Source organism: Sipha flava, unplaced genomic scaffold (assembly GCF_003268045.1).
Source record: "Sipha flava isolate LNK unplaced genomic scaffold, YSA_version1 38_pilon_pilon, whole genome shotgun sequence".
In the NCBI taxonomy this organism is placed as follows: Eukaryota; Metazoa; Arthropoda; class Insecta; order Hemiptera; family Aphididae; genus Sipha; species Sipha flava.
Window position 1 is genome coordinate 748,532 of NW_020273099.1, and position 15,789 is coordinate 764,320.

At 31.0% G+C, this 15,789-nt stretch overlaps 2 protein-coding genes across 5 annotated transcripts in view; one reads left to right on the forward strand and one right to left on the reverse strand.

Moving 5' to 3' along the window:
- LOC112688458 (sorting nexin-7-like) overlaps positions 1 to 15,789 on the forward strand; it is a 28,275-nt gene that overhangs the window by 6,768 nt on the left and 5,718 nt on the right. Inside the window, exon 1 of one of the 3 annotated variants that reach the window (XM_025561644.1) lies at positions 7,373 to 7,766. The exons of 1 other annotated variant lie outside the window; for it this stretch is intronic. In XM_025561644.1, coding sequence (XP_025417429.1) covers positions 7,734 to 7,766 — 33 coding nt within the window. In that variant the 5' untranslated portion in view covers positions 7,373 to 7,733. Of the gene's footprint in view, positions 1 to 7,372; positions 7,771 to 15,789 lie in introns of those variants that run through there. One more of the 3 variants, XM_025561645.1, reaches the window with a different exon arrangement.
- Positions 1,316 to 9,273, reverse strand: LOC112688457 (pancreatic triacylglycerol lipase-like). Of its 2 annotated transcripts, XM_025561640.1 has the most exons (11): positions 8,918 to 9,273; positions 8,208 to 8,366; positions 7,943 to 8,065; positions 7,047 to 7,315; positions 5,904 to 6,147; positions 5,597 to 5,827; positions 4,996 to 5,166; positions 2,474 to 2,566; positions 2,285 to 2,402; positions 1,932 to 2,129; positions 1,316 to 1,805 (listed from the first exon to the last, which is right to left on the reverse strand). In XM_025561640.1, the coding sequence occupies exons 2-11, from the start codon at positions 8,302 to 8,304 to the stop codon at positions 1,712 to 1,714; spliced, it is 1,638 nt and encodes a 545-aa protein (XP_025417425.1). In that variant the 5' UTR covers positions 8,305 to 8,366; positions 8,918 to 9,273; the 3' UTR covers positions 1,316 to 1,711. The 2 variants fall into 2 exon arrangements, with proteins under 2 accessions (XP_025417425.1, XP_025417426.1); XM_025561641.1 differs by lacking the exon at positions 8,208 to 8,366 and having other exon boundaries at positions 8,918 to 9,272.

Below are 15,789 nucleotides of genomic sequence, written 5' to 3' on the forward strand. Positions count from 1 at the left end.
TCGCAATTTAAATTATAAATTATAATTTTACTTACATTGCGTGACATAATTACATTGTATACGACATATGTACTACATCGCATTGTATAATTCGGTTTTGCGGTTTAATGGACTCGTTATAAAGATGAAATTACAACAATTTATCCCTGCAGAGTTAATAAGATTTTTTACATAATTAACCGTATTATTACAATTAGGACCAAATTGGAAATTTTTTGGTTTACAAAATTAATTGTTTAAACAGCTTAAAGATAAAAGGTTTTCTAATATTAATGAGTGTATCAATTTTATTACTTTATTCGAACAAGAGTATATCCTGCAGAAATGTTATTTTATAAGAAATATATTTCACGTGCCATGAAGATGGTGAGTTTTTAAAAGATTATTCCATCTGAAATTCCTTACTTTTATTTTATTTATTGTATATTGAAATATATATAATCAGCAAATAAGCCCAACATATTTCAAACGGGCCATCAAGATTTGAATCGTAAAGCTTAAAAGATTATTGAGTTGTAATCAATATCATAAATTATCGAAGAGATTAATATGCATTTATCTACTATCCGAGGAAATTGGACGATGATTTAAGGGCCCACCACTAATTGATCGTTTTATAAATGCAGAATGGGCAGCATATGCTGAAATTCATTTTTGTATCTAAAATTTCATTCATTATTTCAGCTACCAACTACGCATAAGAAGTGAATATATATAAAATGTATAATTGCAAAAGTTAACTATACGTACATGTAATATGGTTGTACAGCGTTTATGTTTATCGCGGATTGTAGGTCAATAATATAATTTTTAAATTTTTTAAAGAAATAAATTAGTATATTTTGATCGTTTTTTTACAAACTATAATACATTCTAGTATACATTGCTACATGCGGTGTCTTGAGGTTTAGAAATTATATTCATCATTATTATTTAGTCGATGATGACTCTCGTTCATTAGAAATCGATTTAATGGAATCAATAAATAATTTAATGTATACAGCTAAGTTCAATAATTTATTATAAATTATTTCTATTTTAATTCATTATACTCGTATACTATAGGATCTGATCTAATTATAAATAAAAGCATTCTGTACTTCTACGACACTTTATACAAACTTGAATTGGGATTAAACAACACTTCCCCTTTGGGAGGGTTAATAGAAAGTTTTTTATTTAATTTGTAACTCCATATATTTGTGTATAATATATGTTATTATATTTAATTATTATCGCAGATTACTGCAAGGCAGAGATGATTTTGAATAGCTGATAAAGAAACAGTAGGTACATGTGAAGAGTGTGAAACTAATAAAACGTTTAAATTAATAATTTATTACAAAATTCTTTCTTTTATATGTGTAAGGTTTAATTTAGATGTACCTAAGTCAGTCCGCAGGCTTCAGTCTATGAAATATTACTGTAGGACAAAACCTACAATCTAAGCTAAGCCTTTACCTACCGTAATTTACGCAATGACGGAGTAAACTGCAAATTTTTATATAATACAACGATTTCGTATTAAAATTAGAATATATTATATAAGTACAAAATGTAAATACCGTAAATTTATTATTAAAATTAAATTGATTAGTAAAATATATGTATATATATCATCTACAAATAAGTAGAAATATTTCAGTCGTTCGTTAAGTATAGGTATTCTCAATAAATAAAATATAAGTGTCGGCGATGTTCAGTCATCTCGTCAACAAGCATATAATGAAAGCGAATAGGTTTTAGCGTATATCATTGTTCCGTTGACGTGCGCTAAATTTGAATTCTCGTTGCAATTGGACCACCTACACCAACAAAAAAATTAACAATATAAATTCACATCTATCATAACTTACAATAAGAGAGCGAATATTATTTTCATAAGAGTTAATCGCGTTAAATGTTGAAATTGTAGACGCAAATATACTTACACGTTTCCTTCCGTGTCAAAAATCGATATTCTGTCCACCAGTACGTTGATATTATTCATACCATATTTTTCGTTTTCCGTTTGATAAGCTAAAGATTGGAAGCTCAACTCGACGTTCAAATTTCTGGGCACAGACTTATCGTACTTAGCAACCGATAGTCCTTCAGCCAGAATTCCACCAGAAATATAATCGGAATGCCTGAAAGTTAAACACATAATGCGAACTTAGTGTAATAGGTAATAATATGTGAATGCGTGCGTAGAGAACAATGGGTGTTGTCATTATGTTCTCTAGCAAATATCGTCGTGAGAAATTATCCAAAATACAATAGTGCGATATCATATCATACTGACTTTGTTCGGAGTTTAAAGTTCGCCGAGGTATTGTTGCCGTCTTCTAACGATATTTGCAAGTAGCCTCGAAGTTTTGATGTTTTCGGAGAGAGTAAAACAGACGCTTTCATCTGCCGTCCTTCAATTAAATACGAAATAATTAACTTATAACGCCGTACCGTTCGTATTAACGAGAACAACAGCACTTACCACAAAATGGACTTGAATCTCTAGTTGTCAAGTACAACGGGCCGCGGAGTTTCGATTGCGATGCCGCAAACCCCATTGTTACGCAATTGGAATCTATTTACGAAAAGCAATAATTAAAATGTATGTTTCGAACTGGTACCGACGTTTCTGACATGGGTAATGTCCGTGTATATATGGATATATTTTTTCGCGGCAGCTTTCATTTATTAATATGGTATTCATAATTATTAATGATCAAATTAAAATATATTATGTATTATCTTTATTTGTATTCATAACTACGTATAACACAATATTTCCTACGGGACGCAATAAATAAATTAAAATAACGTAAAATATTAACGTTTTAATATTCAAGTTTATTGTTAAGCTTTTATTTTCCCTCCGGGTACTAAATATTAAAAAAAAAATATATATTTGAGACCCATGTATTAATTGAAACCCTCATCATATTATATAGAATGCTATTATTTTTACATGTTGAATAAAACTATTACAATAAGTTTTAAAATAGGAGAGAAAAGGTAATCTCGTTGGAATTTAACTTGTGTTCGTCTGATAACGGGAATGAATTATTCTCCACTCGGACTTCAAGATTCTACAGCTGTGTTTGGATTATACGAGTATAATGTATACCAAATTAGTATTCATCGCGGAATCATTCGCTTCTATTTATTTGTTTAATCAATTTCAAGTCCCGTTTACGATAAACATTAAACGTTGTATACGGGAAAAATACATCGATATATTCCAGGGCTTAAAACCGGTAATTGGTTTGTAACGAAAACTGGTAAAAAACCGTGAATTTGAGAACCGAAAACCGATAACCGCTTTTAATTTTGGAACGCTGAAAGCGATTATTGGTTGTCGGTAATCAAAGGTAAATAACTAAATATTAACATCAAAGCGATCATAGGCGTAAACTCGGGGGGTCAGGGGGGGTAATTGTCCCCCTAGAATGAATTAGGAGGGGCATTGTCCCCTCTGATATTTAACATACTTTGTTTTAAAATAAGTACAAAATAGCTGGTTATAGCTATTAATATAACATTTTTTTTTTTAAAACTTCATTTTCGCTTATCTAACATAATGTTAGAAAATGAATAATTTTATATAATAATATGTAGGTAGTTAAGCGGCGTTTAGCCTCGGACACATTTTTCGTTAGATATGTAATTATATTTTTTCCTCCTTAATAAATTTCCAAGTTACGCTTATGAAAGTGATTACCTCGTATTTTCAATCCCGGTTTTATAACCAAAACCTATTCCCGACCAAAATAATTAACGGTTTTTCGCGGTATTAATGCTTGAATTATGTCATGATTATAATATACTATTATAGTTGAATTTAATTTTCCATCTATTTTTAAATATTTTTTATAATTAATTAACCCCAAATTGCCCCAACTAATGGCCGTTGAGTATTGCTTATCTGTTGTAAATATCATATATACATATAAGTAAAACTATACATTATAAATACCGTCATAAACGTCGTCGTGGTGCGCTGATTCTTATTACGAAATAGTTGGTGGAATAGAGTAACATAATAATAGAGTCCATATAGTATTTATGATATTTTAATATTGTCGTTTTAATATCTGCTCATCCATTTTAAGGGGTACTGTATTATATACAATATAACCAAAAAGTTCTGTGGCAATGTATCAATTTGTAAATAAGTCCGTCTAATCTTTTTTTTTTTTTTGTTATTATCATAATAGCCTTGTTGTAATGTTTATATAATAAAAGCAAATTAAAAAAAAAAAAAAAAAAATGTATCAATCTTAAAGTCATTTTAGAAAATAATTATATATAATTTCGGTTTTTTACCGTTATAAATAATAATAAAATTATAACTATACAATTTTTTTATGCAATTTAGTTATTTGATTATCATTATCTTGATCATAATATGTTTTAAACTTTAAAGCAGTTTAAAAAAATAAATATTGAAATTGAGTGAAATCCACCAAATTAAAGTATATTAAGTTTTTGATTTTGTAATAATAAAAGTTATATTATCAACTAACAAATCGTCTAAATAAATGGTTTTAAAAATATGATTAAAAAATTGAAAAATATGATTTTTAAAAACCAGTTTTAATCGGTAACTGATTCCCAATAAACCTTATCATCGGATTTTGAATGATTAACGGTTATTATAGTTTTTGAAATATCCTTAAAGAACTGGTTATCATAATATCAAAATTAAATGATAACGGGTTATCGTTTTTAAAAAATTTTCGGCTTCTATCGGACTTTATTAGGAACAGTTTTAAGCCCTGATATATTAATACGTACATATGCTTCAATGTGTGTAAAACGCCACAACAACACACTTGATTACAACAACACATATGCTTGTCGATCAGATCAGCAATATATAGTTATATACTATGCATTGTTATTGATATTTGTTAGTTTCGTCAAAGAGGAGGGGGTTGTTTAGAAATATTAATCTGCGTACCGCATACCAACAAAAGAAGTGTCAATGAACGTGATGGGTTGATATGTTACCTGTGCAGTTCATGGGGAAGCATTCGCCCCTCTGGAACGCGGACCATCCTGCGGGGCACGGGAACGAGGTAAACTGGCACGCGTCGGGGTCGGACACAGCTTTGAGATTTTCGAGGAAAAACTGCAACGCCCGGAGATGATTGCACACCACACTCGAGTTAGTCGTACCCTCTACGCACATGAAAACAAATAAACGTTCAATTACTGTATACATATTACATGTAAGGGTGTGCGGTAACGCCACCATAGTGACGTGTTCTTGGGGCGAGGTTTCAGCGGCTACGAAGTGTACGCCGTAAATCGCCTGACCGATTGGTAGACCTGAAAATCGCTAAGGTACGGTCGCACGTAAATGGTCTAAGCGTCGCGCGTACATCCACGATTACAATAGCGTTGAGAACGTATGGCGAACTGCGTCTGCGCCAGCGATGTAAAGTTTTACGCTTAACGTGATTATTCAGATTTTATTCAACCTTATTAGTAAGTAAGCGATAAGTAATTGGGTAGGAATTTTTCGTAATATGCTTGGAACGTTAGAGGCAGTTCTAAAACAACTTCGTTGCACATGATTAACACTACATGTTAACCGATTACGACTTACCGAAGCGGCTGACGATCACCGATCCTCGGATTTGCTCGCAGCCGGGCTGGTCCAGTCCACCATTAGGGAAGTAGTCGACGTCACCGATCGGGTTGAACAGCCCGAACCCCTCGGACCATATCCTGGCGCCGTCTGTGTGCACTACGTCCACGAATGCTGCATCATCCTTACCGAGTGATGAGAGCGAAGCTGTCAACATTTGCCTGAACAATGGGGACGCCGGATCCAAACCTGGATGAGACACTTGTGTTGAACACCAGGAATTCACGGACGTTGAACCGAGTGAGTTCGGTTCATATGTTCTCACCTGTTATCCTGCCGATCGAGACGTTTTCAATTGCTTTCAACGCCTTGCCCGCGAAACCGGCAACATGTGCGCCCAGACTGAACCCAATCAGGTGAATGTGCTGTGGGTCGCTGCTCAACGCCACCATGTCCGCAATCAATATCGCCAACTGTCGGCCGATCAGTTGTGTGTTGGCCGCCGCTAGTGCGTACGCAGGGCCAGCGGCTCCTTTTTCCCAGTCCACGAATACCACGTTAACGTCTGCCTATAAAACGGGGCACGATAAGTCGCATGGAAATCCTCGGAATTTTCACGTACGATTAATCCGCCCTCGCACGTTCGTCAAGCATAATATATGGGTTAGGTTAGATAAGCCTAGAGTATACTGTATAGAATGTGAAGCTGTATCTTTACGTTTATTATCCCTCTAAGGTCAATATTACTACCGAATTTTAAAATATTTTTTGGAATTTTATGCCATAAGAATTACATTTTCTTAACTTAACATCGAAGTGAAAACCGTTTGATTTTTGTATAATGATCATTATTCTAATAAAGAAATGCTAATCCGCGGAAGATCAGATCGTACAGACATTTATAAAAAAAGAGAAAATGTACTCTATGATTTTTAAATTATAAATACGAATGAGTATACGTAATACGGTGTACTACATGATAGTAGGAAAAAATTCATAATCGAACCCGTAATAACAGAATATTTACAACTTATGTACATGAAATTAACCTTAAAATTCGAAAATCTGCTGAGCAGGTATTTTATTTTACGGTTTTTATTTTTGGCAGCGTTTCGGGAAATTATTTTTCTGAGAAAAATGACTTCCTCGCAAAATGTTTTAATTATAAAAAGTAGCTATTTGAAGATGTAATTTGTAGTAATACGGACGAAACAATTACTTTAAAAGAAAACACATAAATCATTATAGAACCAATAAATTATTCTTAGCTTAACATTTTAAACGCAACGGCGGTAATATCTTACAAACGACCAATGACAAAGCGAGGGGAAGGTATCTGTTATTCTTTACTCCGTGAATAGCTTTTCACAATATACATATATTGTACTGTTTGTACACGCACAAATTGAACATTAATTTATATCAGAATGCATATATGCAAATATTGAAACGGAAATTACCGCCTTACCAGGTCCAAAAGCGCGTTGCCCAAGAGTCTGGCCACCTTATCACGCCCACTGCCTTTGAACCCGTGGATTATGATCTTAGTTGGTAGTTCCGGTCGCAAGTTGGAATTCTTCAACGATACGTGTTGGTCGCCGTACGTGATATATGTTAAATCGCTTCGGTTGTGTCGGGTCATCACCAAGAATTTTGTGTCGACCGCGTCCGGCGATTGAGGTGACTTCATAAGTGGCGAATAGCTCGTACGAGGTATAGGAAAACATCCAACCATATCTTATAATAATAATAGGCGAGAAAACAGAAAGAGACAAAAGTGTAAATCTTATGTATAATATATGGACACGTGTATTAGTAAACATGGATGACTTTCGCGGTATAAATATATACTAACTATATGCATGACGCGTCTACTGCAGTCGTTTGCACGAAATGAATACTAATTTCTGAACAATAGTTAAAATATATATACATATATATTGGAATAAGCACACGAGCTAACGAATTACTACAGCATTCTCGTCAGATGTAAACGAGACATCTCCAAAGTACACACGCATCTTAAGTACGTACCGGCGCGTAGGTCGCAAGTTTCTCTGCGACCACAATGTTATATGTGAATAAATATTAAGTTTTTAAATGTTCTTGTTTCAGTAAAAAAAAAAAAAAAAATGAATAGCTAAAATTATACAAAATGATCATCGGCTCTAGTGTTATGATGTCGGACGTAAGTTAGTACCTATTATATATTGCTTTTTTGTTAGAATCTAAGTTATTGTAACATCGATAAACACTAAATTGACGCGTACAAAAAACATTAAATAATGTTATTATATAAGTATATACGGTTAGACTATTGGTGGAGGGTATTTTAATTATCCCTCCAAAGTTCCACATTCTTACCGTAGCAAATTTGTTTTGACGTTCGTGACTTTTGTCTCTCTTGTCTTCTAGACAGATGATCCCGGACCAACTGCATCGCGCGCTTACCCAATATGTTCGACGGCCAAAATTCATAATTAGAAACTATACATTATAAACATAGTGTACATTGGTACATTAGTAAAGAAACGATGTTGTTCGGTGGTAAAGGAAAAAACAAAAAAAAAACTTTAGCAACAAATCGACGCGCGACAATATTACGATGATTATTATGTTATGATTATACCTTCGGACGCTGCTTCTATTAGACCAACATGATCTAAAACCAAATATGCCGCAATGGATAAGGTGAAAAGAGTCCTGCCGACATTTTCCACGTACATTTTACGCGGTTTATGGGATATTCGTGGATCTATGTGTTTTACGATTCGGAGATCTCACATGACTGTTTAAAAAATCAACGCTGATAAAACTATAACGTTAAGAGTATACTGTATAGGTACTATGTATTACATAACGTTGCCGCACAGTGTCAAGTGTGTTAACCATTTCATATTATTGTTCCTTGTTATTATATATTATTATATTTTTTTTTCACTTTCACTCTGCAATCGAAGGCAAACTCTACTACAACTATACATCGAAGAGATATACATACATTCGATGTGTACCTCCTAATAAACCTATATAGCCGTACAGAATTTACATGTTGACATGTTATGTACCTCTACACACATACACAAACACACACACACACACACACCCGCACGCGCGCACGCGCACACTCGTGCGTCTACGCACGCGCTCACATTATATTTGCATGCATGTACAAAAATGACGCTAAAAATTTATTTTTATTTTCCGAACAGATTATTTAATGCTAAGAAAAAAATAGATATTCGTACTAACAATAGACCATAAAAAAAAATATTATTTCGATATACTTATTATAGTGTGCTTATATATATTCAAAGCGTAAATCGCGTTTAGACATACCAAAACACAGCGGCAATTTTGTGTTCACGAATCAAGATATAAGAATTTGTTGGTTCAAAACGTTTAGAATGTTTATAAATAATAATTATTGAATTACTGTTATATTTGTCCGGTTAAACAAGAACTAATCATGCCCAATATTAATTCGTACTAACACCGAACCGGAATCACTATTTTTGGACGTTGCACAAAAATGTTCAAACAATTAAAATAACTGCAACACGATTTAAGACTACACCGACACGCGACTTTATATATGAATGATGAAATAATTATAGTGTTATTCGTTTAGTAGTTTTAAAAGCGACTATCGTTAAAAAAAAAATTGAAATGCAATCGATTCATACGGGCAAGACTATACGGATGTGGAGGTATCTCCAGGGTCTTCCCCTGGCAATAACGACCTCTTGGAGTATAATCTCAAGTAGGTATTGTATTATTATGTCCTTTATGGATATAGTACACTGCGTGCGTCTTACGTATGAGAAAATCATATAAAAACATGGACTTACCATCACCTTAATGTCCTTAATGTAGGTATATATTATTTCCGCACGTACATTGGCGTATATACATAAACATAGAGGTTATTAGTATAGTAGATTGTAGTAAATACTTTGTAGACATTGACATAATTACTTCTTCCCAATACTAATATATTTTATTCTTATGCTATACTTATACACATATAATATAATCTTCATAAAAATAAAAATATATAACATTGAAAAAGTTAACTATACGTATATGTAATATGGTTGTACAGCGTTTATGTTTACCGCGGATTGTAGGCCAATACTATAATTTTTAATTTTGTAAAGAAATAAATTAGTATATTTTGATCGTTTTTTACAAATTATAATACATTCTAGTATACATTGCCACATGCGGTGTCTTGAGGTTTAGAAATTATATTCATCATTATTATTTAGTCGATGATGACTCTCGTTCATTAGAAATCGATTTAATGGAATCAATAAATAATTTAATGTATACAGCTAAGTCCAATAATTTATTATAAATTATTTCTATTTTAATTCATTATACTCGTATACTATAGGATCTGATCTAATTATAAATAAAAGCATTCTGTACTTCCATGACACTTTATACAAACTTGAATTGGGATCAAACAACACTTCCCCTTTGGGAGGGTTAACACAGTTATGCCCAACATTTTTCCTTTGGCGGGCCATTTTGGTAAACAATTATCTTCAAGGGGGCCACAAAGTAAAAGAGTACAAAAATAATCTTATATATTGAACTTGTTTTCTTATCTTTTATTGTCTATTGAAAATATTATGAATTGAGGTATACATAATTGTATTTTTTGGAATAATTATTTAAACGAATTCATAAATTTAAATAAAAATAATATATGATAATAAATAATTTAAAAATTGTTTAATGCATTTTTAAATTTTTTTTTTTATATTAGAAAATTCGTAATGTGCCACATAGAATACCTTCGCGGGCTACATGTGGCCGCGGGCCGCGGGTTGGGCATCACCGGGTTAACAGAAAGTTTTTATTTAATTTGTAACTCTCATATATTTGTGTATAATTTATATAAAAGGCAGTGATTCAAATGATAACTCAGTACATGGTTAAAATATATTCATTGGATTACATAATATACGAGTGTTGCTAAATAAATGTTATAGGTAATACATGTACTTTGAATGATTATTGGATATCAATAAATTATTATTGTCTTTTTATGCGTCTCGAAATCACTAATAATGTGTTATTGTTTTTCATACTAAGTGTCCAAATCTATTCTATATTATATGCTTATTTTTTGTAAATAGTTAACGTTTTTATTTTCAAATGTATTAATGACATTGATTGGTTGCAATTGATATTTAAAAATCGAACAACTTACGCAGAGTACGTGTATTCATAATAATATTTTTATAAGTCAAAGACATTAGGCAGCAGCCTTGAGTTTATTGTTTGCTGAATTAGGCATTGCTGACCATATATTTGTATTGTAATGAATATTATCCGTCTTGTCAAAATAGTTATTTATTGTTATGTGTCAATTAATAATCTTTCCGAATGAATTATATATGTAATTATATGTTTATTTTAAAAATTTTGTTGCTGTAGAATAATACTCATAATTAAATATTTAAATGTTAATAACGCTCCATAATACTGTTTAAACAGAGGGTAATTTATTATTTTTGTTAAAACTAGTCAATTTTTAATTAGCAAGAGATTTTTAAAATTTTTAACTCACAAATTTTGGAATTAGAAAATATAATAATCTTAAAAGAATTTTTTTTTCAAAATATTTCATATGTACTAAATATAATGTGAAAAACTTTATTAATAAACGTTGACTTCTGTTGTGCTTTTATAAAAAATCTTTTGATTTGATTACTCGATTCATTAATACAGTGAAAACAGATACATAGAAAAAGTATATTTTATAGAATCCACGTAGTACATAGTTTTCCATAGGGGGGGTTATTTATTATTATTCTATTTCTAATGTTAATAGAATATTTCGCAAAATGGCAGACGAAACGTATGCAAAAGGTTATACTTAAAAATTAAGTATTCTTTATTAACGTAGCTAAATGTATAAAAAAAAAACACTTGAAAAAAAATATAATTACAATAACAGACACACTTCATACTTGGCACCCTTAAATGCTCCTTTTAGATGCCGCACATACATGCTACATGTTCCTATTTGAATAGTGTCCTTAACATTGTAAATATTCGCTATTCTTGAAAACGAACACGGGTATTGTCTTAAGTGTATGATGTTTAACGGAACTAAAAGCTTTTGGCGGCAAAAGCTCTTACACGAGTCATTCTTGATATTTCGTACGACCATGACTCCAGGCGTGTCCAGCTTTGGTACGTAGAGTTTTAATCGAGAAAAGTCGCACACGTTTTCCGGTCATATCCGCGGCGATTGTAGGGGACTGCTGCAACTGTGTAGGATTTTGACGAAGACTCACCGTGTAGGAAGTATATTACACTCCAATTGCAAATTAGATTGTTGAGAAACTATATGTCAAGGATATTTTATTGAGCACGAAGGACGTGTATTAGCCCGATATTGCGCTCGTCAAAATTATACGGTCTATTTTATACTATATGTAGCACGCTTGTCATTAAATCGAGAACGACATTCAATTATATCATTGGTTTTCGAAAAACATGAATATAGGTATCATAGTTTTGTAGATATATTTACTAAGCGCACAACTACCCGCCTTCACAGTCAACGATTCGTTCTTATAAATTTACGTTTACCGTAAAAAAGGAAATTGACTCACGGCATCAGTCAAGGGCCGCGAGTATTCCAAAGATATAAATAGTAGATGCAGGACTAGTATATATTGACACTGTTTTTTACGGATATAGAGCGGCCAAATTGCATGCTTCATCCCGTTGAATTAATCACAGTCGTGATATGTACTCTAAAAACAAAATTCTCCAATTTTGAATCATTTTGGTCATACTTTTATAGATTTCATAATAAAACTATAAATGTTTGTATACATGTTGTTTAAATTCTCTGATACTATTCTAGTGGTGTAAGCGTTATTATTTTAGAAAGAAGAAAGTGTGCCAAGTATGGGACATTGTGATTCAGCATTGAATTAAAAAAGTATTATATTATATTTTTAAAAAAATCTTCTTGTTCTTTTAATACATAACATAGATAAATAAATAACATTTCCCATACTTTTTATTGTAACAAAATAAAAAAATGGTTTAATTATAATATTATAAATGATAAAAACCATATAAAATAATTATTATCCTTTTGGATGAAAGTTTAAAATTATTGTGATTACGATAGAATAATATTAGTCTTACTGATTTATCATAAGGAAGAACATTTAAAATGCATGCGAATAGCATCCTATTCACCTCATCATATAGTTAACGAATGAATAAAAACAATTCTCAATTAAGATTTTTGAGGAACACGGAGAAGGGATTCGGTGCAACACCGATTAAATGTTAAGTATATACAATGTCACATATTATATTGTTTTCAGGTAAGTACATACCTGTATATATACAGAGTGTTTCAGTAACATTTAATAAACGTATTAAATTTTGAGCAGTTCATCAATTAAACTTTTTTATTATAATAATATTTAATAAAAATGTTTTACAACAAAAATATATTTTTTTTTTTTATCTTGAAATTCAAATCTATTATTTTATGCACAAAAAATAAAATAGCAATATTGTAAACCTTATTTTTAGAATAATGTCTTGAACTATCAAGCAATTTGTTTGTTATGATTTTTCAAACTTTTTGACAACGTTCGTTTGATTGTCTTAATTAAGTCTAGATTTAAACACGGTTTTCAATTTTTAATCGGTCGTTTTACTGCAATCAATGAACACATGGAAAATTATCGAATTTTCACAAACTTTAAAAAAAATTGCAGAAAATTACCGTATTGTCCTTTGTTAAGACTATAGGTGTCAAACATTTATCAAAAGTCGAATTTATAAAATAACTATTTTTTTAATTTTTTTTAATGGTAGAATAAAATGTTATTTTTTAATTTCAAGCTGAAATAGTTTTATTTTATTATAAAAACATAGCTTTGTGTTTCAATATTAAATTTAAAAAAAGTAAAAGAGAGAAATGGAAGAAAAATTATTGCATTTATCAATTCATATTGAAACACCCGGTAGAGATGCAATGTATATACTCATATTTACCTAAACAAAATGCGTATAACTATACGATTGATTGCTATATGATTGCGTCATTCGTTCAGCACATGGATAGTATTCTATTTTCGATTTATAACATATGTAACCAAATTACGCGTGCTTATACTGTTGGAAATAAAAACACTTCTGCAGTATGCATAGATATTTACAGTTCTTGTTCGGTTACCGCGTCAATATAAAACACATCAATACATGGATTAGTCGATGTATAAGTTAGTAAGGTAATATAGGATGCATTTGCGTTACTATTAAGTTCTATACGGGGGGTTAGCGATTATCTTAATGAGGTGTGCCTGAAGTTATTTATTATATTTGCGGGAACATTTTTTTATTATAAGTCCTTGGGCTCGAAAATAAAAGGAAACGAGGATGGATAAATTTTTTCTAAAACTATTTTTAACGATGTATCGTGGTCTAAAATATCCGTACACATAACACATTTATATACATAGAAATATTAATTTTGCTAACCTTTTTTACCCTTTTACTTATATTTTTTACGGCTTATTTTTATTTTTATTTTTGGCATTCAGATGTACTCGAACACTGTTCCGCTTGCACCATTATCTACTTGTGAATTTTTCAATCGTATACCACGGTTAGAACCAAGAATATACCTCTTCATTTGAATACAACTATTATGACACGATATTTTGCGATCAGCAAAATCATCGATAACCACATTCTTCCCTTTGAAATATAATAAAACCTTTTTTTTCCTAGGTCTATTTTCTCGTTTGAGAGAGGTAATCATAGTAGTGTATCTAATAGAGTTGTACAACATGAAATCTTCATTGTAAATTGACCAAAATATCAGATTTAACGGAAAATGTTTATCATAATACTTCATCAATGTCTAATCATAGCGTTATATATTTCGTAATTTGCTCGAGTACAGTACACATACACTTAACAACAAAATCAATATTTTTAGGACGTATCGATTTTATATTTGGAGTATTAATTATTAGTTTTAATTAGACTCACGTTTTTATATGTATTCTAATCTGTATGTACGTGGGTGGAAAGTCGGTATAATATGTATGTATTTTAGTGTTCGCTTCGATTTAAACATAATATCTTCTACTTAGTAATAATGTAGTACGTTTAATGTACTTGTCGGGTATCTATTTATTACTGTAATCGTTTTACTGTTGTCGGAATTTTAATTATTTTTATATTTTTTATTGGAAGATGTCCAACAGTTTAAATTATTTTCACCTTTCTCTTGTGTAGAGCGTTAATCGTAACATCGTGGTTAAAAATATCATCGAATTTTCACAAAATACATTATAATACTATGATTTCGATTTTTTTTCGCGCTTACGTGATTTGCCGTAATTATGTAAGTGAATTAAATTCATCTGTATGTATAATATACCTTAATTCGCATTATTTATACTGCAATGGGCGTAACACGTTTCCACCAAAAGTGTATCTTTCCCTTTTCCACCAAATGAGATAGAATACCTGTACTTTTCATGAGTTTTTCGGATTGATGTAAAATATATATAAATATACACACAATATAATCAATTTATATTGTACATTTATTGTCTTTAATTGTATGTTAAACCGTTATCGTACTTATGCATGTAGGTACTCATAACATTAACCATGATAATATCTAAATAATCAAATACTTTATGAACAAGTGAAAAGATGGCACAGTTCAAATAGTGCATTACAACTGTGAGTGTGTTAAAATAAAACGTACATTTTAAAATGTATAATTCTATGATGGCTAAAGTTAATTGAAAGTAAACGTGGAAATAAAACACTAAAACTAAACAACTTTAAATTTGTTATTGGATCAGTTAACAAATATCAACTAATTATACATATATATATATAGTTATAATTTACATAGGTAACTAAGGTATCGTATACCATAATATATAATTTTTCTCACCTTTTTATATCTGACCATTTTTATAAATAAAATTTAACATTTTCCAACATATATTGTATATATTATACAATGACTTTACATTTATTGAATTAATAGTATATGTTAAACAAAATTATTTCTGTGCTATAACTTTTAATTTAAGCGTAGTATACAATTTTTTTGATAAAAACGTAGTCAATATCTCATTTGGTGGAAAAGGACATTGCCCACTGCAGTCGTAATTCATTAATTT